The sequence below is a fragment of the Pholis gunnellus genome, assembly GCF_910591455.1.
Source record: "Pholis gunnellus genome assembly, chromosome: 15".
In the NCBI taxonomy this organism is placed as follows: Eukaryota; Metazoa; Chordata; class Actinopteri; order Perciformes; family Pholidae; genus Pholis; species Pholis gunnellus.
The window spans coordinates 4,753,412-4,778,036 of NC_136542.1; the positions used below are offsets into that span (position 1 = coordinate 4,753,412).

Consider the following 24,625-nt stretch of genomic DNA (forward strand, 5'->3'; position numbering starts at 1 on the left):
TGGATTATTTAGAGCAAGGGGACATTGTCTCTCAAAAGAGAAGTTGCTGTTGAATTCTTTAAGCTCATGTTTTCTATGTTTTGAGCACCTGAGAACAAAATGACACCTTCATGCAGATTACTGAAAGTGAGTGAGAAAATACATTTTTTTGAGGGGTTTAACTGACTCTTTAAACTACAGAAACATGAGTCGATGCTACTGATATCACAGTTTACATTAAGTCTGAACATCTGCACAGTGCCGCTTTCAGGTCCGTTACTCCTTTCAGCTGCTTTAAATAAAACGTTAACAATATTAGAAAAGTATTGCTATCAAATAGCTACATTTACAACAGACTAATATGTTGTCCTACGGGTATGAATCCTGTACAAAGACCCAAACAACGTTTTTTTTCTTCACCCATCTGCAGCAGATGTGCATTTGGGACTAAAACGGAGCACCGGACTGAACCTTCAGACCTTCACTACGACAGAAACACTGCAGTCACACTTACGAATCGAGGAGCCTGCCTGCAGTTCCGTGGCTCAATATCCAGAGACATTTTGAACAGGTAGTCGTAAAACTCCTTCTCGCTCCTGTTGCCCATCGGGTTCAGGTTCTCGAAGAACCTCTGTGCAACAACAACAAGAGACATGTTTTGAGTTCAGGATCTGAGAAACACATTGAAAGAGAAAACGATCAGGGGGAGCGCTCACCCTGATCTCGTGCTCCACCTTCAGACAGTAGGGCTGGTTCTGATACTGCTGGATCTCTCCTGTGATTTCAGCCACTTTCCTCCTCTTGCTGAAGTTGATCAGCTCCTTGCCGTGGCGTTTGAGGAAGTCTGGGTTGCCTTCCTCCGTCTTCAGGATGTTGGTTAAATAAATACCTGAGGATGAAGATGTTCCGCAGAAGAACACGGTTTGAAATAAAGAAACTTGAAACTCTTACTGGGTTTAATATAAATAATGGCCCGCAGGTCATTTAATACATAAAAACACCTTAACAGACTTACCAAAAAAAGGCACACAGGGTGGGTTTATTGACTTGAGTTTGGCCAAGTATTTCTTAAAGTGGTCCTGGCTCAGTTCCACAGCCTCTTCCAGGATTTTCTTTTTCCTCTCCGGTATTGCCTGTGGAGGAACAGTCCCATTAATGATGTTCTCAGATCAGTATTGGGTTAAAATGCATGTCAGAACAATAAAGAATCAGATATTTCTCAACAGCTAACTGAAGCATGTTTTAAATTAAAAAGAATTTAGCAACAAATAAAGGCATCATTCAGAAGAAAGAAGAAACTATCTGTTTCTTCTGATTGCTTTCATGGCTTCACTCACCTCGAAGGTGTGGTCCAGCCTGTAGACTGGGACGGAGTTGATGGCACTGACCACCTCCAGCACGCCGTTGAAGTTGTTGAGCTCCTGGAAAACCTGCAGAATCTCAATGACCCGCGATAACACCGCCACCCTCTCTTCCAGGTTCAACGTCTCTACAATGCACCTGGGAACGACACACACAAACGCACAGAGTTACACGTATGTATTTCTTTGTCTTTTCTGCATTTTATTGTGAATAAAACATGGGAATCCTTAGACTCACTTCTCGAACCACAGTGTGAGGTTGGTGGTGTGGCGGATCATGCGGAGCAAGTTCGGCGAGTTCTTCTCTTTGTCCTCTTTGGTCCAGACGCTGCCGACCAGCTCGGACGGCCGGACAGCTCTGTTGAGGAAGACAAGTTTGTATTTTTCAGACGGGCAAGGAAACAACAATCTGATCCAAACCCGACTACGTTTGTACTTTCACTCTTTTTGAGTCAAACTCATTCATTCTCTTCATTCTCCATCCGCGGCTCGGTCACCTGTACAGCTCTGACTCGAGCAGAGTCAGCTGCCGGGCGATCTCTATGGGATGAAGGGTCATGAGGTCAAAGGAGTCCACTTGGCCCGCTCTGCAGATGTGCCACTCGATGGGAGGAGGCGGGCTCTCGAAGGTGATGTTGTGGCTAACTCCGTTTGACTGCGTCTGCAGCTTCCTCCTGATGATCTTATTGATCGACTCAACCCACTTTCTCATCGACTTGCCTAAAAAAAAGAAGACACCGTGTGTAAAACGCATGTTGTATGTCCACCACGCTTTAGCAAAGTCATTTGAATGCTGTTAATGTGTGTGTGTGTGTGTGTGTGTGTGTGTGTGTGTGTGTGTGTGGTTCTGACCTCTCAGCTGGATCTTGCTGGAGATGTACTCCTCTAATCGACTCCTCAGCTCTGGATCGTTCTCAAAGTCGTAGAAATGATGCTCGACCCACTGACGGAAAACGTTGAGAACCCTGCGAGACAAAAACAGTATTCATTAATTATATGTATCGTCCTGCACACGTATGTCACACACTTTCAATTGCAAGTACTTGTAGGAAACTTAAGGAATGTTCACCCCGAACATTTTTACTAAATTATTGTTTTGTTTTATACATTTGGTGGAGAAAAGACAGACAGGAAAGAGGGCAGAGAAAAGTTATCCAACATGTCCTCGGCTGGAATGTGCACCATAAATGTTGCGGTCGTTAAAAACATTAACTTCATAATAAATGTCAAATGTATACATTCAGAGCCGGGGATCAAATTCCCACAGCCAGCCCACAATTGAGTGGCATGCAGCCATTAAACTGTCAAGGAGCTCTACTATTTTTCTATTTTTTTATTTTAGATTAAACAAGATAGATGAACTGACAGAGAGGTTGGTAGAATAGAGACATTTAGCAAACAAAGTCCTTCACTGAACCGTTTCTGGCTGCTGGCCAGTGTTTATTCTTCAGCCTGTCAGTTCACTTTTTTTTTAAAGAGTACTTATAAATAGAAACAGCAGGAACATTTTTTTGGTGATTTAAAGTTCAAAAGCTGTGCCTGAAGAGGTATTTTCATGTACTTTGAGGAAACTGCTGGACCACATTGTAATGTTTATAACAATAGACCACCCAAACTCCAAGGAGAGTTCCTCTCATTTGTGTCCCGATCGAAAGCTCAAATACTGAAGGATTATCATCATCAGTGTTTATAATGTACGTCTGCTGCATAACGCAGACACTGCTGATGCAGAGTACATGCAGTATGCGTGACCAGAACACTTGTACATCACTTGTGTTTTAACTGTTTCTATGACTAAAGTTTAAAGGATTTATTTGCAGCTGCTCTTAACGGCACCAGCGGTGCAGTCTGATACCGAGAAGCTCGGAGTTTTTTTAAATGGTACTTACGGGACTATTCCTGACTCTCTTACTCCTTATAAGGACACAGAGTCTAATGCAAAAGTAATTCTGTGGCTCGCTGAGAACGCTCAGGCCTTAACGGGAGAATGTGAAAGAGCCAAACAACAACAGGAGACAAAGACTCACGAAATCTTTTGTGGCATTTTTTGAAAGGCCTTGCTGGGAAATAAAAAGAAAGCAGCTAAAGACGGAAAAACAGCTTTCTACAAGTCTAGACACTCAAGGGAATACAGTTTTAAAAACAAAAACATTATGTAACCAATTGTATAACTCCACCTGTAGAAGTAACTTTTTAAAACTTCAGAGATCATTTGACAAGTTGACCGCCGCAGATTTAAGATGAGCCAATCAATAAACCCGCCTACATCATGCTTATTCTTTTTTTTTCATGGCGCCTTTTTTGTTTTAAATAGTTTAGGGCTGTGGTGCTTATTTCTATATTTCTTTATTTAGTTAGCAGGATTTATTGGCAGAAATCAAATATATTCACTAAGTGCATTAGTTTTCATTAGTGCATAATCACCTGAAACTAAGAATCGTTGTGTTTTCTTTGCTTAGAATAAGGCGTTTATATCTAAATAAGGAGCCGGTCCTCCTCACAGAGTCAGCCGAGTTCCACCGCCATGTTTCTACAGTAGCCCAGAACGGACAAACCAAACACTGGCTCAAGTGAGCGGCTTTTGCGTTACCTAAAAAGGCCACCGTAGTTCTCCAACACACTTGTGAAACTGCGGTAATGTTAGCTGCCAAGTGCAAAACCGCGGTAAGGTCAGCCGGCGTCTGTCGTACCTGAGTTGGACCGGCTGCACGTATTCCTTCCGGAATCTCTGGAGCTCGGCCGCCATTGGCTGGTCGCCGTTCCAGAGAGCCTGTCGGTCCTCCTCAGTCGGTTCTGGCTCAGGGATCTCAATCCTGAGGAAAATAATGATCAGACATCTGATATTTCAATATGTCAGGGCACCAACACCACCACATCGCTGAGAGATATATCCTCCAAAAGAAGACAGATGGATGCATTCACATCTGAACCATAAGAACAAACAGCAGTGAAAACAGCGCTCTGGTTAAACCGTACCTGTCGATCAGCAGGGTGAGCAGCTCTTGTGGTTTGCAGAATGATCGGTATGTTGTAAGAAACGTGCGCACAAAGTTAGGATCTACAAACAGAAGAAACAGATTAGATAACAAACGGACAATTATCATCACAATGTATCTTTGCAAAAATAAACATTTCAGAGAAAGTCTCTTAACTAGAAGACCTATTGCAGCAGCTTACCAGCATACATATGGTAGGTGAGCCGCTCTATAAGCTTGACCACTGTGCCGGCCTTAATGATGGGGATGCCCGTTTTGCTCTGCACTTTGTCCTCAAACACAATATTCTCCTCAGAGTCCTGCACGGCAAAGCGGTAAACCTCCGGGGAGGGCAGTCTTAGAGGATGCGCCTGCTCGTCGTGCTGCAGCACCGTGTCCAACATGCGATCCAAAGTGGAGCGGTACTGCAGAGTCACCAGCCCGGCCATCCACGCCGCCTTCTCCTCTGCTGTCCGTGCACAGAAAACGGCACTGTTGTCATCCTTTCCTATCAGTTCAAAGGCGTGCCGCAGCTCCGACGAGTCCTCGCGGTCCACGATGCGGATCTTCCTCAGCACGAACTTCTCCTTCAGACGGTACTCCGCCCCGCTGCCCGAACCCGGGAGCCGCGAGCTCTGATTGGCCTTGCAACTTATCATCAGGCCGTCAAACAGGAAGTTGTGTCTCTCGTGCTTGGCGCCGGCTCGTGTAAGTGGCCCCTCCAGGATGAACTCGCTGCAGCACTGACCGATGTCTTTTCCCTCCCAGCCGTCGATGCTCTTCTGAATCTCGTTCATGCGTTTGATGGCGAGTTGTTTGCTACGAACCTGCCTGCTGTACAGGCGGTACATGGGCTCACTGTGAGGGAGGAGAGAAAACCAAAAGAGATCAACGCATGAAATCAAACATTAAACCACTGAAATATCACCTCTAACAGCGGGTCTGAGGAGGCGTACCCAGGTTTACGGCGAGGCTGGTGCTTGGCATAGATGCGCTCCACGCTACACTGGAGATTAAGCAGCGCAGTGATCGCCTGTTTCAGACACTCTCGGTCATCTTGGTCTTGACTGCGCTCCTGAAGTTGCTGCCAAAAAACACCAGAAAGCCCACACATCAGATATGTTGCAGTATTTCATTATGCAGACTCTATAGATGTGTCATAGCAGGGACTGCACAGGTGTTACTAATAATATCAATGACGGCATTGTATCTATATGAGCCAACTTCAGAGTTGTGGTTTACAAAATGTCTTCCTGTGACAATAAATGGAGCCGGGACTTCTTTAATGTCATCATTCACACCTGCGCTTATCGTGCAGTAACAAGTCAACTGTGAAAAACAGCCCTATTATAGTGATATTTAGAGGATATACAGAGATGTACGTTATAGCTAACGGCTAATCAAGCATCAAATATGCCACATTGTTGCTCCTCGATCAGGAGCTTTGGATCTGGCGTGATGATGATGTCGCAAAACGTCAATCCAGCATGTTTATCATGAAACACTAACCAGGGACGTGATTAGAAACCCAAAACAAAATCACAAAATGTAACAATTACTCTAGAAAACAACCGAAACCACAGTGAACAACTGTCCGTGTGTCAGGACTCACCTGCAGCAGCTCAAAGTAGTGCATACAGTGGTATACTGGGACCATCATCAGCTGTGGGAGGACATACTGGACGGCTTCTTTGAAGCCTTCTGCGACTGACTGGAGACACAAGAGACACAGACGTACGGTTAGTGACGGACATTACTGACAGATTTTAACCAACCGGCAGGTGACGGAGAGACTCGGTCCGCTAACGGGGTCATGTTTCCGGTTTGGTTAGTTTGTCAGCGGGATTACGGATTTGAATGAAACCTGGTGGACGGGTGTGGAATGGGCCGAGGAAAAAACCCACTCAACGTTAGAGCGGATACACATTACATCTACATCTATATACAGCTAACTAATGTTCCCATTTACAAATGTTAGTGATTAATAAAAAAACATTTAAAATAGGGCTGTCACAATAATCATGGCCAAAAGAATTCACAGTAACAATATCTATAGAAAACTTGATAATAATACTGTCAGTCAAAGTCATCTTTAACTTTGTTTATCGTGCGTTTTGTAAAATATGAATGTAGGGCAGTAGAGGGAGAGAATGTAAACAAAACTGTGTGTGTGTGTGTGTATGTATATATATATAAATAAAAAGAATTATTAAAGAGGCGCTTGATTATTTACTATTAACATGATATCAATATTTTGAGTTCAAAATCCTTGATTCTCTCTAAGAAGCTTAAAACAAATGTCTTTTCTCATCCAAGATACAAATGTAAAATAATACAAATTCATATGAAACTTTTAATGTCAAATCGATGTGTTTGAACCCGTCTGACGCGCGTGTATTGTGGCCCCAGAAGAAGCCATTTCAAAAAGCTGTTTCTGGGTTTTATTCACACGTTTTATTCACACATCGTCCACCATGATGCATAGAAAATACTGCACGTGATAAAAGGAGGACTGTGAAGACGTGCTTAACTAAAAAGCGGACGTTTCAGAACATAGATGAGACTGAAGAGGCTGCAGGCTGACGAGTGATGGAGGGAGAAGCGGCTGACCGAGTAAAGGCTTCAGGGTAACCGGAGAGGAGGCCGTCACAGCATCCATTTAAACCTCCCGTTCCCCTGATAGACGACTCACAATCAATACGCTACTACTCAAGACTCCACGGCAGCGGCCACGCCGTCTGCGTGGGGAGGAGATGAGGAGGCTCCGTGTGCACGGAAAAGAAAAAAGACATCAGCTGCCTGACGCACGCTGATGGACAGCCGGGGGAACAATGACCTAAGTTTAGATCACGTTATTGATACGTCAGCATCCTGCAGCTTTACAAATGGCCCGCGAGCATTAGAGCGACACATTTAGATGCGTCACAATCAGCAGCAGAATGTTTTTAACTTGATTGGGTGCAATACTGGTGCAACAAATCTCCTGATACACAAGTAAAGTAAGCACTTGTTTCAAACAGGCTGCAATTAACCGAAAATAAGGTTGTTTTTAGAAGATGAGAGCTCAAGCTTTCAATTTGAAATAATCAAAACTGTTTTGTTCCTCGAGATGGGAGAATATAGTGAAATCTAGATGTGATGCTAATGACATGCAAGTCACTTTGTTAGCTTAGGCTAAGCTGCTCTGTGTTGTGTTCTGAAGATTTTAACAGCTAACTTTGAGCTATCCTTTCCAAAAAATGGTGTTCGTGTACAAACTGCATTATGAGCCAATGTAGCTTCTTCTACACAACAATAATCTGCGTGAAGATCCAGAACCACACGGACGTTTCAAAGAGATCTCAGCTTAATGTGCAGGGCATTTGATGCAAGCAGGTAAAGTGGAAATAAAGTTGATATCGAGTTGGATGACGTGTTAAAACGAGTCTCTACAGGAGCACGCATCCCTGTGACGGCAGCCTAAATATAAACACACGGCGCAGCAAGAATACGGTACGATGAGAACAACATGTTCCCATTTCACGGAGGCACAGGGCTGCTTGAACCCAAGTCGTGGGTCTTTTGCCGTCTTAATTCACAGCTTATTTTCAACATGAAAAGCGCCTTGGGCCGCCAGCCCCCCCCTCTTCCACCACCTCCTCCTCCTCCTCCTCCTCTTCCCCAGGAGAAAAATGGCACGCAGTGTGGCTGCCTGTTCTATTTTTAAAAAGGCGATGTAATTTACCCACAATACCAGACGCTGCAGAGTGCAGGGGCTGAGTGCTCGACAGACACATCCATCTGACAGAGAACGGGGAGGGTAGGGAGGAAGTCGAGAAGGATGGAGTGAGGAAGATGAGGTACGTGCAAAGAGACAAAAGCTTGAAGAGGCAGAGCAGAAGAGCCGATGATGATGATGATGATGATGATGATGATGATGATGATGATACTACCAGGGGGTTCGATCTGCTCTACAGCAAACCTGGTAATATGGATGCATGTAGAGCAGGTGCTGTGGAGGACAACGTGCATGTGACGGCGGAGAGACGAGGAGACGAACAGCCATCGGGTCAGAGATGAAACACAAAGTGAGAGAAGCTGAAATAAGATGAGCCAACGGTGCAGAAGCAGTTTGATGAAGAGGGTGGAAGGTGAGTGTGGGGTGGGGGGGGGGGGCTGGTGGAGAGACACCATTACACACACTGGTGGTACTGCTTCTATCAAATGAATCCTTTAAGTGTTTCTTTAAAAAATAATGTATTTGGTCAGTCCTGTGAAATGGACTTCCCTCATAATAACGACATAATGCGCGTGAACCTTTGTTTTGTTGTTTGAAGAACAGCTTCGATTGGTCAGACAAAACAATGAATGAATCAACTAATCAATTCATCAGCTTTATCTAGAATAAATAAATGCATATTGGTGCTTCAAGACAGTTCTATTGAGCCAACATGTCTACCTCAGGTTATACACCGTTGTGGCCTTCAAGAAAGGCAGCGAGTGAAACAATGCAAGGTGTTTCTAAACGAATCCAGCGGTGCTGCACAAATAAAGCTGTATTTTTAACTCCTGCGCCCTTTCCCCCACTCTCTTACAATGAGTACATGAAAATAAACAGTGGGTGTGGGCAATCAGAGGACAGTGCCATCCGTGTTGATCTAACTGGGGTTAGAATGGTGGTTTGAGGGTAAACACAGCGAGGCCTGAACCCGAGATACAGTAGTGCTGCCGGACGGTCGGTCGGTCAGCAGCGTCGTCTGTGGCGTTACTACAACGGAGCAGGAAGATGTACGGTACATATCCACTCAAAATGACAGGTTGGTGTTAAAGAACCTGGAGAGGAGCAGCAGAAAACCACCTCATACAGTAAATACCGTCCAAAAAAAACTCTGCTTCATGTGAACCGTCGGACTCGCTGGTCTTCGGCCTGAGAAAACACCAGCGACATATTTCATCTTCAAAAGGCTGCCGAGCTGCACCCCATTGAGCATAATTCAATGCTATTCTTGTGAAGAATGTCCAAATAAAACAATGCGGCGGCAGCGAATAAACTGTACACAGGACGCTGGATATGTCATGACATGCCCTCAAACGATATCGGGAGGAATTCCACCAGGTTCACTTCAAAGCCAAGCCGGAACAAATATTCAAGCACGGTTTGCTTGGTGGAAACACACAAATGACCCACTTCATATTTAAAAACAAACCTCCTTTTTCCTTCTCTTTTCAGGTTCACGGCATTTGTTCCTTTATAAGAAAGTTTACGTTTGAGAACGACAGGAACGAGCGGGACACATAACGGCTTTAATGGCTGTGGATTTAAAGTCATAGCATGCTAATTAAATGCAAACAATGATACCAAGACATACACTTTAATACTAAACTTAATATCAACCATGTTTTCAACAGAAGTGTTGAAAGAAATTGAGAGTTTCTAGACATTTTCTTCTAAATATTTTGTGTTTTTTGTTATTATTTTGATGATTTTTTTTAAAAAATGTGACCAATTCTATATTATACTAGTGCAGGATATCTGCATTTACTTAAAGTAAAAAGACTTTTAATACCTCAAGAAGGAAACCGACCAGCTAGACTACAGTTTGCACCGTTGTTTAGTTTGATTGAATTTGAATAACTGAAATATTCAGTGCACATTAGCAAACATAACTTCTCATTAATGACAATAAAACTATAAGTGCATTGGACAAAATGACTAAATCATTTTAGTTATTCTTCAAGTTTACTCGTGACATGTCCCCAAATGTGGAAGACCATGATTTGAATACTTACTACTAATAATAACAAACTATCCACTTCTCTGTGTTTCCTGAACGAGCCCAGTTGACCGAACATCTTACCTGGAAGTAGAGGCCGGCGGTTGACCGCGCCATCAGGTTGTTGAAGTGCTCGTGGAAATCCTTACTGAGGATATCCTGAGACAGGGTCTCGTAGGGGTCGAACGCCTGCTCCTACAGACGAGGACAGAATAACTCAACAGTTAACGTCTACGACACCCGACCGTGTTCTCACACTACGATGAGGATGCTCGGCTGCAAGCGGTACGTCAGACACAAGCTAATATACCATGCGCAACATTAGCTTAAACAGGCTTTTAATGGAACGTAAACAGACTTTGGTGTCATTTTTTTACTATCGCAAATAAAATCGCAACACACATCTGGAACTAACGGGTTTTAAGGTTTTTCAGGTCGGTGGGATTCATACCTCTGCTAGGTCTTCAAAGCAGCTGCCCACCAGCGGATGAGGGCTGCCGTCGGCCGTCATCTCCACGGCATCCTCGATCAGTCCGAGCAGCTTCACCGTCAGCTCGTGGATGTCCAGGATGTTGCTGAAGATCACCTCCACGTCCTGCACAACAACAGGGGAAGTTAATTAAAGGGTTGGAGAGGTAGGACTGAATCCTTAAACCAGCTCGGAAAGTCTGCTGCCGGTAGAGGGATTAATTACCCTACTTACCTCTTTCTACTCTTAAAAGGGGGGGAACTCCACTGAGTCTGTTTACAGGCTGATTTGAGTTGCATTGTGGGTAATGTAGGTGCTGCATTAACCTGCTTCACCGTCATGATCAAGAAGTTGTTGTTCTAAAACCTTTAGCGCCCAATTTCAACAATTTGAATCGTTATTCTCAGAGTCATTACTCAATCAAATTTTAAAACACAGACATGATAAACATATTTTTGGATTTAGTGAGACGCTCACTAATCATCGTCTCCCATATCTATTGTGAGAAGTCCATAAATCTGCTTAGAAATTAAAGAAGAAGACTTTACAGCTCCAGAACTGATTGAATATGTTTTGCATCGTGGCTACACACTATTTTCCTTTAGACTTAAGAAATCCTCTGACCACGGGAAGCTAACAATAAGGAAATACGTGAAGTGCATGTAAACACACTGAAGGTGTTTAACCAGAGGAGCGTGTCGCAAGGTGTTGCTGAACAGGCCTCCCTCTCTTAGATAAACACACGCTAAAAAAAGAAAATAGTGTTGGGTGTGAGCACTAAACAACAACATGCTTTAAGGAAATCATTATTCAAGCAGACGAGAGCCCTGAAATAGCAGCGAGTGATTATCGACTGTTTAAGTCGGAGTAGAAGTTCGGTCCTGTCATTATTTGACCGTAACACTTTCTTGACATCTCCCGAGTAATTTCAGATTACGCTGCGTTTCAACAGACATAATTGAGGTTATTTTGGCGAGGGCTGCAGATGTTGTTCCTGTCTCAGCATAATTACATGTTCTGCATTCCACTGGGCCTCACAAAGGTTTATCCTCCTCACCCAAATCATACCGCAAATCACCCAACCCAAAATATGCAAAGCCACAGCGACCCATTACACTCAGATTCCCCATTCGCTTCCTCTCAGCCCATAGACCCCGCCGTTCAACTCCTTACTCGTACGCTTTCCTTTCTGTTCCGGAGAACTCTGAGCACTTTAATTGCCATATTAGACCAGATGTAATTGGTAATTTGTTTCTTTGGTTAGCCTTCTGTGACAGATGCGAATGTGTATTTACTGGAGGGGGACAGAGAGCACGGGTGGCGTCTCAGGAGACGGTACAAAGCAAGGCATGGACATATTGTCCGTTCCAACGTTCTGCATGCAGGATGGCTTCTCTGGCTGGTCGTCGATCGGAAAAGACAAATGTCTTTTATCTCAGATAATAGACCAGAGAGTAATCTGGCATTTGTTCTGTCTGCAGTGTGCAGGAACCTCAGACTGAGAAGCTCCAGTCGTATCAAAGCAACATATAAAAGTACTTAAAGTCTTCTCCAGGTTTAATAACATAACTGTAAAATGTTTGGCTACTTCAAAGTGCTTCCTGATGCTGATTAGAGTTCCAGTTGTAATCTCTAAATGTTCTTACGCTGCATTTAGCTGAAATTGCTTTGTAATTAGGTTCACAGTTAGTTGGAAACTTGACTTGTTGTTTATAAGCCGGCATTAGAGTGAGCCGGCAGCAGCTACTGTATTCAGCACGAGAGCTGGAGGACGTCTGAGATTAGTGGCCGGCACCTTTAGGTGAATAAATGTGTGATGGTGGGTTATTGACTTTAAAAAAAATCCATTTTAATACAATACTAACATTGTGGATCAGCCATTAATTCACACTTGTTTAATAAGCAACATCTAGAGTTTCTGGTGAACAGTGTTGAGCTGTTTGTACTTCATCGTTGTGTTCTGATCTCCTTTATCAAAGAGGTGATAACAATTCATATTTTATGCTTCAAACGATATTACCTGTAAAAAAGTATTTATTTTTTTAAGATAAACTTTACAGAGTGACAAGTCAAGCTTTTATTAGCTAACCGTGCTAGCGTAATTTCCCCCGCTGCGGGACTAACAAAGGATTATCTTATCTAGTCGCCATTTCCTGTGGTTGTTTCACAGTAACCCACGTCTGCCTTCACAGAAAACAAAACACATTTATTACTAAATATATACAGAAAGTTCTGCGTTATTATCAACAGTAGCTTCACAAGTTAACCTAAACGCATTGCAGCAATAGAATAGTGGATTAATTGGGCAAAAAAGGCAAAATGTGTGTGAAACTAGGATGTAATGATTAACGTTTAGTCAGTATTCCAGGTTTTATAAAACATATCGCAATTTTGACATCTTTGTAATTCACTGTGCAGGTCTTCCTCACCTGAGGCGTGAAGATTTTGGGGTTGGACAGGAAGTGCTGGCGGAACACTTTGATGATGAGGTCGAGCTCTCGCAGGTACTGCCGCTCCTCCGCGATTTCAAGCTTCACCAGGTCGTCGTACGTGAGCTCCCCGGAGGACGACGGCTCTTCGGTGCACTGAGACATCAAGCCGATGTCCTCCTCCTGGTCAAACATGTCCATCAACACCTGGAAACGAACAACGGGAAACGATGACTCAAGAGGCAAAGCCATTGTCCCATTTCACACACGCCCAAAACCTGCATCCATCAACCTGGGTGTCAGCTTTTCTTTTCCTCACCTTGTCTGCACACATGGACACCTTGATGTCCTGCTGGCTGATTTCATAGTGACGAATGTTGCCGACGTAGTTTCCCGCCAGTTTCAGTATGTCTGCTGATATGTATTCAAGCACAGCCACGATGTACAGGGAAACATGGTAGTCCACTTTATAGCCCAAAACCTCCTGTTTGGGGGGATGCAGAAAAACAATGTAGTAAGTATTAAACATGGGTTAAACATCATTATTCCTAGTATCTGTCTGAGCCTGCATGAAGGACCAGACCAGACCAGAACCTGAGTCCTGCATCGGGTCAGGTACCTGGAGAGTGACCCGCAAAATAACGGTGATTCACAGGTGGTATTCTGTCTGAATTATATTTCCAGGTTGGGTTCTGGGTAAAACAAAGAACATGCTGGTCGAATGCGCAATCAGGTGAGTTACTAACGCGCACGTTAAAAGTATTTCCTGAATTATCTTTGTGTTTTGCATGTACGACGGCCAAAAATGATCACTTCAAACGTGCCGCCTGACCAAACCATTTGAACATGAGACGGTTATTATAGGATTTTAGTGTCGGGCCGTGGATCTCGTGTTGGGTTGCAGAACTAATTGGTAAAATGTGCGGGTGGCTGAGGTATTGCATGTCGCGGTGCTGAGGCAGGAGACGCGTCAGGACTCTGGTCTGAACCAAGCTGTCAAAACAGCAAGATAAATGGGAATACAAATATTTCCCAGCGACTGGCGTAACTTTTTGTCACTTGCGTCAGAGTTGAACGACGTGTAATGAGATCGTGAAGCCGGCTACCGTCCAGATTCTGTCAACCTAAATAATGTGACTGTAAAAATGCGTGATTTTGGGAGTGTTTTGTGACTGATAGAGAAACTGTTGTGGCCTTTAGGAGTCTTTACCTTCAGCAGTGGGTGTATCTTGTCCACAGGGAGAAGTAAAGGGTTTCTCCTCTTGCGCTTCTCAATAGCTGACTGGGCGTCGGCAATCGCCCACTTATCTATCGGGTGGGGGAAAGTTTTCTGGACACGTTCCTGGAGAAAAAAAGAAGGAAATTACTCTCTTAACACTTGATAGATTGGGAAGCATTAAGGTGATTGAAAGCTGCAAGTATTCAATTAGTTACGTGGAATGCTGCTGTGGTAGCGCGTGTTTCCTAAATTGCATTTTGTCCAATTTTCAACTGATTATGAATATATATATTTAGACGCTTTACCTCTACGTCCTGCACGGAGCGAGGCTGGGCCACACACAGCATGCTGAGCAGCTGCAGGATCAGCTCCTCGATGTGCTGCAGGGCGTCCTCCCTCGCCATGAGGTTCGGGTGGACCTGCTTCTGAACCTGAATGTTGAGACACAAAACGTATGAGAAGAGATTTAGAGGCAAGCGAGAATGAGGCGGGAGCATCCTGTAACTCCACAACTGGCATTATTGGTTTTCAGAATAAAAAACGTCTTTCTTCTGCACCGCTCACATGATCTCGACTGCGTAATATGTGAAACTGATCGCAGCACCTGCTATGATGCACCTAAAGTTGGCTCAGGTCGCGTTTAATGACGTCAAAGCAGCAAGTACAGGCAGCGGCTGAGAGAAAACAAACACCATATCTTGGTGGTTTGTGCATGTTTCAGCCAATAACTACAAATCATACATCATTCCCATTACAGCTGATCATTTTCTTATCGTAGTGAGTAAGGAGCGGCTGCCTGGAAGGCAGGAAAATAATAGAAAACACGTGAAGTTTGTTCTGCTGTAAAATAAAGTATACAAGATTTGTCACTTTTGGGCCAAAGCCCACAAATCAACCAGCAACTGTGTGTGAAATCTGGCCGCACACAACCGATAAATCTACTCAAGGCAAATATTCAGCCTCAAATTAGGCTGAAAGACACTTCTAAACAATAAATCTGTCAACAAATATCATTTCCATATGAACAGAATGAGATATGCGTTTAAAAAAGGTCTCGTCTTGTTTGGAACCAGCCCAACAGAAGGTGTGGTTTTAGGTGCAGACGGAGGAGAAGGTGTGGCTTCACCAGGTCTACAAGTGGAAGACATGAACACCCCCCCCTTCCTCCTCCTTCCCACCTCCCAAAAGTTGTCGTCATTCGGGCCGTGCCCTCTCGCAGGAATGCTGTCAGTTGAGATACTATTATAGCACCCAAAGCAGACTTAGAGGGGGAGAGAAGCTGTGAGAGAACGAGAGGAGAGAGAGAGAGAGCGGTGGATAGACAGACGGCCTAACATTTACTCTGCACTCACAAGAGCCCGGCCGGTTCACATGCTAGTGATGGAATCACGCTGGCATATAGTAAAGCGGAGCATTATGATGACAAAACGTTGCCCCCGGATTTAGGAATGTGAGAGGAGAGTTAAAAAGGTCAACTTAGGCCGAGCTTTACGCATTCTTGTGCTCTGACATAAGAGATGCAGTGACGGGCGGGATGTCCCCTCCGTCTCAAGTGTGAGTCCATCGGTTGAATTTAAAAAAGGTGAGATTCTCACTTAGGGGATTATTAAAAAAAAGACCCCCTAGCTGCTCCAGATCTGTTTTGGATTCAAATTATGATTCATTAACTACATTCAGATGCGTCTTAAAACAAGAAGATGGAAAATGTGAAGCCCCGGCTCTGCTCTCTCGTCTACGTCATTACTGTTTTGATGCACGCTCACAAGACTTAACGGTTATAAATAAGCCACGAGCATAAACCCTACGCGGAAAGAATTAGACATCAAAGCAGAAGTAGGTTGTGAGATGCATTCTCTCGACCGCAAATAGGCACTTGACCAAATTCCACAGGACACCAGGAGCGGTGAGTCACCGCACTGAAAGTACGGGGGTTTCCCTCGACTCCATTCACAGAATATTTGGCCCGTTTGCGAGGGGCCCACGTCCAACAAGTGTCGTCTATCTGCAACAATGTCAGGATGAGACACACCGACGCACAAATCTCAACGTAATTTGACTGAAAGCGCAATTGAAAGTGAATTCAAATACAACACATGCAACTGCTGTAAGGGTACAAAATGAGCTGCTGGACACAAGAGGGTACATACTTTGTTCCTGCTTGTAGAGCTCAAACAATTAGTCAGTTGGTAGAAGAAGAATCTGCAATAAGTGTGATCATGTTTGATTGTCTGAAGTTACATTTTCAAGCAAAAATGCCCCAAAATTCACTGGTTCCAGCTTCTAACATAACAATATTTTCTGGATTTCTTAGTTTTTTTTAATTAATGAGCTGAATATCTTTGGGATTTGAATCAAATAGACATTCATGTAATCATTTAAGTCTTTTAGGGGGGGGGGATGTGACAAGAATTGAGCAGTTCCAGTTCCTAAAATGTAAATAATTTATAGTCGTCTTAGCCTTATACAATATTAAACTGAATATCTTTGTGTTTTGGACTGTTGGTTGAATAATAAGACATTTAAAAATGTCACTTTGAACTGGAAATTGTAACTTCTTCCTCGACCAAACAAATGAAATAATTGTCAGACTAATCGATAATAAAATCATCATTAGTTGCAGCCTTGCCTGCACGGATAATATATTAGTTACACTTCTATAGAAAGCATTTAATAATCAATTTTCCTGACTGACAGTTTGAAACGACACTTTACGATGTCCTCTGAGCTGCTCTCGGTGAAGCCGTCAGTGGTGCTCGACGACGACGTCTAAATTGAGGACCGACTGCAGAGCGCGGCCGTGAGCTGGTACGACTGCCGCTCAGAGTATTTACAGCGCCGCTGAAACGTGATGCTAATGGCTGATGGATGCAGCGCGCTCCAAGATAGTTGGCGGCGGACACTGAAGTAAGAGCGAGCAAAGTGAAAGCAACCGAGAGGAAAAGCAGCAGGGGAACTCCTGAGTCTGAAGAGCACTCTAAACATCAGAGACAACGAGAGAAACGACGCGGCGGCAGGTGAATTCAAAACGTCTTCCTTCATTACTGTGAATGCGCACCAACTATTTTCAGTATTAGCAAATCATTTATTTATGAATCTTTTAGGAGGAAAATCAATTTTAAAAGGTTTTTAATACATACTTAACTGTATGAAATGTGTATTTTTGGGTAATCCAGCATATTAAATACCCGACACATCGTCACAGTGATGCTAAAATCATACATGTTAAAGCGATAATTAGCTGGAACCAAATGTCAACTAATGTTTGTTGATAAATAATCAGCAACTATTTTGATCATTGAATCATTGTTTTGGTCAATTTTCCAGTTCTATCTTCTCAATTTAGAGGATTTACTGCTTTTCCTATTTGACATAACGGTGAACTGATTTTTCTGACATTCTACCAAAAAGAGATGAACCTTTTAAATCAAGAAGATAATGGGCAAACTAAACAATAAATGAAATATTTGTCATTTGCTGGAGCAGACATTTATTTTTGTATTCATGTAAAATTGTCTCATGGCATCAATTGTAACGGGCGGCCTGATTGTAAATGTATCTTTAGTTTTTTTTACTCTTTATCAGACAAAACAAACGATTTAAAAGAAATCCCCTGGGACAATTGGTCAATTAAAATAAAAAGTGGATACATATATATTCAATATTCCACTCTACCACTGCATGTATGCAAAGACATTAAAACGATCATATGTGAGCTTTCATGCACATCCTCCTGTGCCATGTTGAGGTGTTCAGTTTCATGGGTCAGCGCCATTAAGAAGAGAAAGGCAAGTGTACAGGAAGTCCCATTGCTCCCCCCACCCACCCACCCTCCTCACCAGTCCATCCATCCATCCCCCCTCCTCCTCCTCACCCCCCATGCCTTGCTCTCTACCCACACAGAGCGAAGCCCCCGGGGGAGAGCAGATCATAGCAGCAGACTGAGAGGTATTGATGTACTTGTACGAGGAGGCAGCAGCAGTACGCGTACTACACACCGACTGGAGCGGAGCCAAAAACCAGGAGGAGGCAGAACCAGGAGGAGGCAGAACCAGGATCCACTAACAGACAAAAACTACCAGGGAAAAACAAAACCCACCTGCCTGATGTTTAACCTCAGAGTCTTATAGAAACATTAGTGTATCCATTTCTAGCAAGACCACCTACTGAGCAGAAACTGATCCATGAATGAACTAACTGCCCATCAGTAAAATCACACGCACACACAATTAGCTGATGAATTGATCTGCTGATAACAAATTTGATATTATTTACTTGTTAAAGTCATGCTTGCATACAGCTTCTCAAACGTGATAATTCAATATAGAGCTGCTACTTTGATCATTTCAACTATCAATAATCTGCAGGTTTGTTTGTCACTGCACCATCTATCCTACAAAATAGAGTATTAAATGTATATTATCATGCAACTTTTAGCCGTTTTATTTAAAATGTTTAACCTGATCTGGGTCATGTAGTAACAAATCAAGAATAACATTGTATTAGCTACTGTACATTCACACAGTATCTTAAACATAACATTGTGTAACATGCTCCGCCACAGCGCGCTGAAATAATGAGCTCTGACAGAAAACAATGGAGCAGACTGTGTAGCTCACGAGTGAAAGTTAAAGGGGAAAATCTAATCGTTCAAACGGAAAAAGCACACACAGCACTTCTCCAAATCTCCGAACCGTGGACATTTTACCTCAAAAAGAAGATTTTATTACCACAAAAGTGCGACATCATCAAAAGAGTTTTGCTCGTCATGGAAACTGTAGCAAGGAGCTGATGCATGTATGAAGAAGTATTTCAGAAACTGTAGTTACTCATGAAGAGATACAGGTCACCTTTTCACTCAGCTTGCACTGTGTGTGCACACACACACGAAAAGTTGGAGGTAATAATAGAGGCCGGACGGTGTTAATACAGGGTTAACATTTCTAATTCAATTGATTATTCTCCTGGCTGTGTATAAGGGGCTGCAGCAGGCTCAGGTTGCAGGTAATGTGGCTTGCCTGTGTGTGTGTGTGTGTGTGTGCATGGTGGCAAGGTGGGGGTGGGGCTTGTTATTATACCCGAGCATGTGTCACTGTTTGTGATTCATGCCATGACATCATCTGCCATTACAACCAGACTGTCTGGGGAACCATAGGCCAGCCAGAGATCAACTCTGAGACAACACACACACACACACACACACACACACACACACACACACACACACACACACACACACACACACACACACACACACACACACACACACACACACACACACACACACACACACACACACACACACACACACGCAGCTGACATTTCAGCCGCCCTCCTCACACTCCCACCATGAAGACAATGGCTGGTGGACGTGCCGTCGACAGCCATGACCCCAGTCTGACCCGACCCAGTGACCCCTGCCTGCCTTCATCCACCCATCCTCCGCCTGAGGACGGACTGACGTTCGCAGACTTGATTCAATATTCTAGGATGGGTGGAGAACGCGTGTATTAAATCGGCCCGACTGTCGACGGCGCGGCGCACATGAAGTGCAACCTGTTTGCAGCAGCGTCCTGGTAACTGTCCTATAAATTTAAAATATATTACACATATACATTCCCTGCCACTTAAGGCACAGACCATGAAAGGCAACATCTCCGGTTCGAGTCCAGCCGAGGGACCGTTGGTGCAATATATCAGACCTGATCTCTTCCTCCTCTCATTTCCTTTCACCTCTCAACTTTGTCATAAATGCATTAGAATACAATAAAAAATAAAAAAATCATTAAATACAACATTGAGAAAAAGTGAGCTAATAGTTGCAGAGAGCATGTATAAAGTCACATTAGTTAGAATAACTATGCATTTACTTTCTGTAGCTTGCAATGCTATAGTGGACTTTATCTTATATCTTACAAGGATCCAACTTAATGAATATATGGAGTACAGAAACAATACTGCTATTTGTTTGTGGCAGCAGTAAAATGTAATCTAATTTAGTGTGAAATATTGCAGAGTCGCTTCAGGTCACCGGGTCAGTCGCTCCTTTAAATGAACGTTTCTTTATCTTGAAGACAGATCAACGATAAGATAGATATGTGGTAATAAAAATAAACAAACGGTTTCTGGTACCAGGCACTTTTTAAATGTCAAATACTTCCTCGACTCTAGATTTTCTAGATCTTTGGGGACTCTTGAGCTTGAACCTCATACAGCAGAGCGCCGCAGTGGAGGCTTATAATAAGTCTAATTCTGAAGTGACAACAGCTCAGTGTAGCCTGGATGAAAGCGGAGGCCAGACCCACTGACTCAAATAAAAAAAGACCTCAGCTGTAAGTTTTGGCCTGTTGTGAAGTCACCCGCTCAGAATTTTAAGCAACTACTCAGGCTGAGAAGATTAAAGAGGCAACACACACACACACACACACACACACACACACACACACGCAGAACAACAACAACAAAGCATGCTTGTAACCCGACCAATCTCAGCTTTAAATGTTGGCCCGTGAAGCCCTGTGAACTCAGCGCTGCACTAACTCAACATGGCGATGGAATGAAACTCTCGCCAGCAAAGCTCTGGCCTTCCTCCTGATGCCAGTGAAACAGCAGAGCAGGGGAACGCTCAGTTATTATCAACACCGGCATGTCGGAGGGGGGGGTTAGATGACGCTCTTGCATATCACCGGGCACGAGCCGCAGTGATCAAGAATAGCAGGGACACACAGAGACAACCGTTGAAATGTCATGTTGGTGTTACAAAAGCCTTATTCTACTCCATGTGGTCATGCAAACGTATCTCTGCAGCATCTTCATTTGACAGAGAGATGACAGGAAACAGCCAAACTGGGACGTCGGGGTAAACGGTCGATGTGTTGGCCGACTACGACTTCAAGTCTCAGATGCTTCACATCCATAAAAATAGAAGAGGCCGCGGTCATCTGGTACAATGGCTACGGTACACATAAACATGGCCGCCACTCTTGACCGTTCTGCTGCATTGATTTGAATGGAAATGTCCGTTCTACTCCTACTCTATTTCTACGTTCCCACCTTTAAAATCGTCAGTTCATCATTCCAGTTAAGCTTACCTTTCTTAAAAGTAAAGAAATAACAGTGCTTAAGCACGATCATCCAGGCCTGTAACTAATCATTAGGACTGTAAACTCCCAGAGGCACCAGTGATGTCTTCAAGTTGCATTTTCTGTCCTACAGTCTGAAATCCAAAAACACCACATTTATGATGAAATGCTGCTGCTTCAAAACAGTTCTGCTTGTTAAATTACATAAACTACATTTTCTGCCAATCGAGTAATTGTTTCATTCCTACAATCATCTGTCTGATTTCACAGCGATCTGTAAGATATCAGTAAATACAGACCGTAGCTGATCAGTGTCATTTATGAAGCGATTCTTCAAGTGACCACCCGTGAGCTGAAGGTGACACTTCTTAAACTACCTCCCTGGTTGATCACAAAGTTACTTCCCCTCCTCTGAGGAGTGTCGACCTATCAACAGGTTCTTTAATCTTTCCTCTAAACAATAATCCAGATCATCATCATCACCTCCCCCCCCCCCCCCCCGACACACACACACAGTGGACAGCTGTGAAAAACAGCGAGTCACAGTCCGTCAAAACCATAACAAACCTCTCTTGCGTCAATCTCTGACAAACTTTCCCTCCGGCAGTTGTGTAACAAGTTGAGACAATGAAACCCACCACCTGCTCGCTCAGTTTCACCTGATTCATCGGCCCAATATCTACCGTGTAATGGATAACCGAGGGTTGTGATGTTTATGAAACACGCTGTTGCTCTGAGGTCTCTGTAGACGCTTTGTGTTTCTAATATTAATGAATTAAAAAAAAGTCTATGGCATAATTGGCTACAAAAAAAGGGGGAAGAAAGAGCAGATCGCTTGCGCCAATAACTGATCTCAGAGCAGAAGTCTAAAGTGGGCGCTTGAATAGCTGCACTTAAAACAAAGAGGGCAGTTAAACAACTTCATCAAAGCGCAGTTCAAGAAGTTAGAGACACGGAGGAATCTATTTGAGTACAGACATCTTTCATGCTCTGAAAATAAACTTGGTTCACAGTTCTTCTGCATCCATTTCAGAGAACTCAAATATTGCAGCATTGTCAACTACATCTCTTTCCAAATAAGTCAACATGCTGAGAGGTTCCTAATATAGTACTGTGTTATAAAAACGTAAGACATGGAGTCTTGTCTCAAGTTCAACAACTGACAGGCAAAACAGTGTTAAAGAGACATTGATCAACAGTGATAAATGTGCGTTTTCTAGTGTTTTTTTGTGTGTCAGAGGATACGTTTTGGGCATGATTGGATGCATCATCGCTGCAGAAACATGAACAGTGAACTGGTTGGATTATGAGCTGCTGTTTGGCTGAACTCAAACCTCCGTCGGGTCACCGAGCAGCACTTCTTTTACTGTGCCATCCCAATGTACCGTTGCATTACAGTATGGAAACTGAGCAAAAGATGTCCCGTCTCTACTTTGCACAACAACAACAGTCCATGCTCCTCGTTTAACCCATTAGGTGACCCTTTTGAGCTCCAAACACGTCAGGAAAAGTGTGAAATGAAGGAATCTTGACAGGACCGTGTGGGTTTACACACACAGGCCGATTTCAAAGCGAAAGCGGTGTGCAGAACTTTTAGCGTCTTCCAGTATCTAAACAGTGTGACTCTCTGCATGCAACATATAGAACGAATGAATCAAAAAGAGCTGCGATAACTTTGTGTTTTCACTTTCATGAGTTTGCAGAAAACAGGCTTGGGGGGGAGGGATCAGAATACAGAGAATAAACCTGGTCATGACAGGGAGACGCCAAGATGATGCAAGAAAAGAGAAAGAGAGGGACAGACAAAAAGGAACCGATACGACTTAGTCCTGCTGACCAAGGACATTCAAATTAAAATGTTTCCTGTGCTGAAAGTTTCAATTAGGTTTATGAGAATTAAGTCACATTTCTTTGGAAAAGGGGGAGGGTCATTTGACATAAAAAGCTGCCTGAGGTCTCTACTTTGCGAGGATGAGACATCGTTGCTGTTAGAAGAAATGAGGAACAAATAAAAAAGAGACTTCCAGTTACAAGGGTTTGAGGGCAGCTTCAGCTGTATTTAACTCAGAGGTAACACCAGCCTCCTGCAAGTTATTAGTGAAGGCTGTTTACCCTCAAAACCATGGAACACTGTGAACAGATCAAGACACGGTGCAAACGGGTCAACATTTAACAACTTCTTTCAAAAACACTGTGGCTTAAAGTCAATTTGGGGAACTTGGGGTGAGAGGATTAATAAATGAACATACTGTAGACACGTCAACTGCAGTTTCCACATTTAGTAGGTAGAAGTACTCATAATAGTAATACTATGAAAATGTACACCAACACCAAGTTGGCAACTTGTGACAAAAGTTTGTTAGTGAGGAAACCATTACAGTACAGTTGCCTCCATGTCCCACACAAGTGAATGTATGGAGGGACACGTATTTTGAAAGGCTGTTTTCGTGACTTTGTGGGGAGCAGTAAGTGTAGTAATCGCATGTTACCTTCCGCAAAGCTTGCACGAAGAGGCCTCTCCATTTGTGACTGTTCTCGTCACTTGAAAAGTCGTATATCTGCTGGGGCTGCATCGCTGTAGCGGCTCCTGGCGTTGCCGTGCTCCGGACTGAGCTGTCAGCATCGGCCCCGGAGAGAGAGTCCTTGTGGGTGGGTCAGTCCGAGGCAAGGCACGGCGGAGAGAAAAAAAAAGTCTCGCTTTGCAAATATGAAGAGTGTCACTAAAGCACACTGCAAGTCCGGAGTCGAGTCGGGTCAAACTAGTTAGCTACAACGTAAAATAAGCACATGTAGCTGTAAAGTTAACTCGCTAGCTCGGTGAGCTAGTGAGGCTAGCCCCGCTGCGGCTGTAAACACGGGACAGCGGCTAACTAAGAAGCTAACGGCTAACAACAATGTCGCCAAGTGTCATACTTGCTACTCGGCGTTTGCTAAAAAGCCTTTAATATGCACATTGAGTTCAGTGTTGAGTCACGACACGTGAGCTCAGCTTGTTGCCAGCTAACTACAGCTACAAGTCACGTTTGGTTATTTGCTGCCTAAACACCTGTAACGTTAGCAGGCTAGCGTTAGCCGACGAGCTAACTAGTGCTACAGGCTGCTACTGGCCTTGATGCGCTCCGAGTTTTATGTTGTGGCACCACGACCCGTTCGGCTCCAAACAAGGCACACTTTCTCCTACGCTGTTTACTTCACGTTTAGGCATCTTCGTCCGGAGTGATTTAGACGCTAAATCCAACGTGAATCCCCCCCCAAAAAACAGCGATGAGTCCGAGGCATTTCTTGTGGAGCAGCGCAGCTGAAGAGCAGTCGAGGTGTTTTTGGTTTTGAGAAGTCGAAGATGTTCGTACCAACTCCGCTG

At 43.7% G+C, this 24,625-nt stretch overlaps 1 protein-coding gene across 2 annotated transcripts in view; it reads right to left on the minus strand.

Moving 5' to 3' along the window:
- sos2 (son of sevenless homolog 2) overlaps positions 1-24,625 on the minus strand; it is a 28,236-nt gene extending 3,611 nt beyond the window's left edge. For both annotated transcript variants that reach the window (XM_079174366.1, XM_079174365.1), the window contains exons 1-19: positions 23,754-24,625; positions 14,491-14,616; positions 14,177-14,308; positions 13,286-13,450; positions 12,967-13,173; positions 10,520-10,663; positions 10,153-10,263; positions 5,928-6,026; positions 5,272-5,399; positions 4,518-5,173; positions 4,317-4,398; positions 4,031-4,153; positions 2,193-2,305; positions 1,838-2,060; positions 1,579-1,698; positions 1,317-1,479; positions 995-1,112; positions 696-868; positions 494-610 (exon numbers count right to left, since the gene is read on the minus strand). In XM_079174366.1, the coding sequence (XP_079030492.1) occupies positions 494-610; positions 696-868; positions 995-1,112; positions 1,317-1,479; positions 1,579-1,698; positions 1,838-2,060; positions 2,193-2,305; positions 4,031-4,153; positions 4,317-4,398; positions 4,518-5,173; positions 5,272-5,399; positions 5,928-6,026; positions 10,153-10,263; positions 10,520-10,663; positions 12,967-13,173; positions 13,286-13,450; positions 14,177-14,308; positions 14,491-14,616; positions 23,754-23,837 (3,084 nt within the window). In that variant the 5' untranslated portion in view covers positions 23,838-24,625. The remainder of the gene's footprint in view (positions 1-493; positions 611-695; positions 869-994; positions 1,113-1,316; positions 1,480-1,578; positions 1,699-1,837; positions 2,061-2,192; positions 2,306-4,030; positions 4,154-4,316; positions 4,399-4,517; positions 5,174-5,271; positions 5,400-5,927; positions 6,027-10,152; positions 10,264-10,519; positions 10,664-12,966; positions 13,174-13,285; positions 13,451-14,176; positions 14,309-14,490; positions 14,617-23,753) is intronic.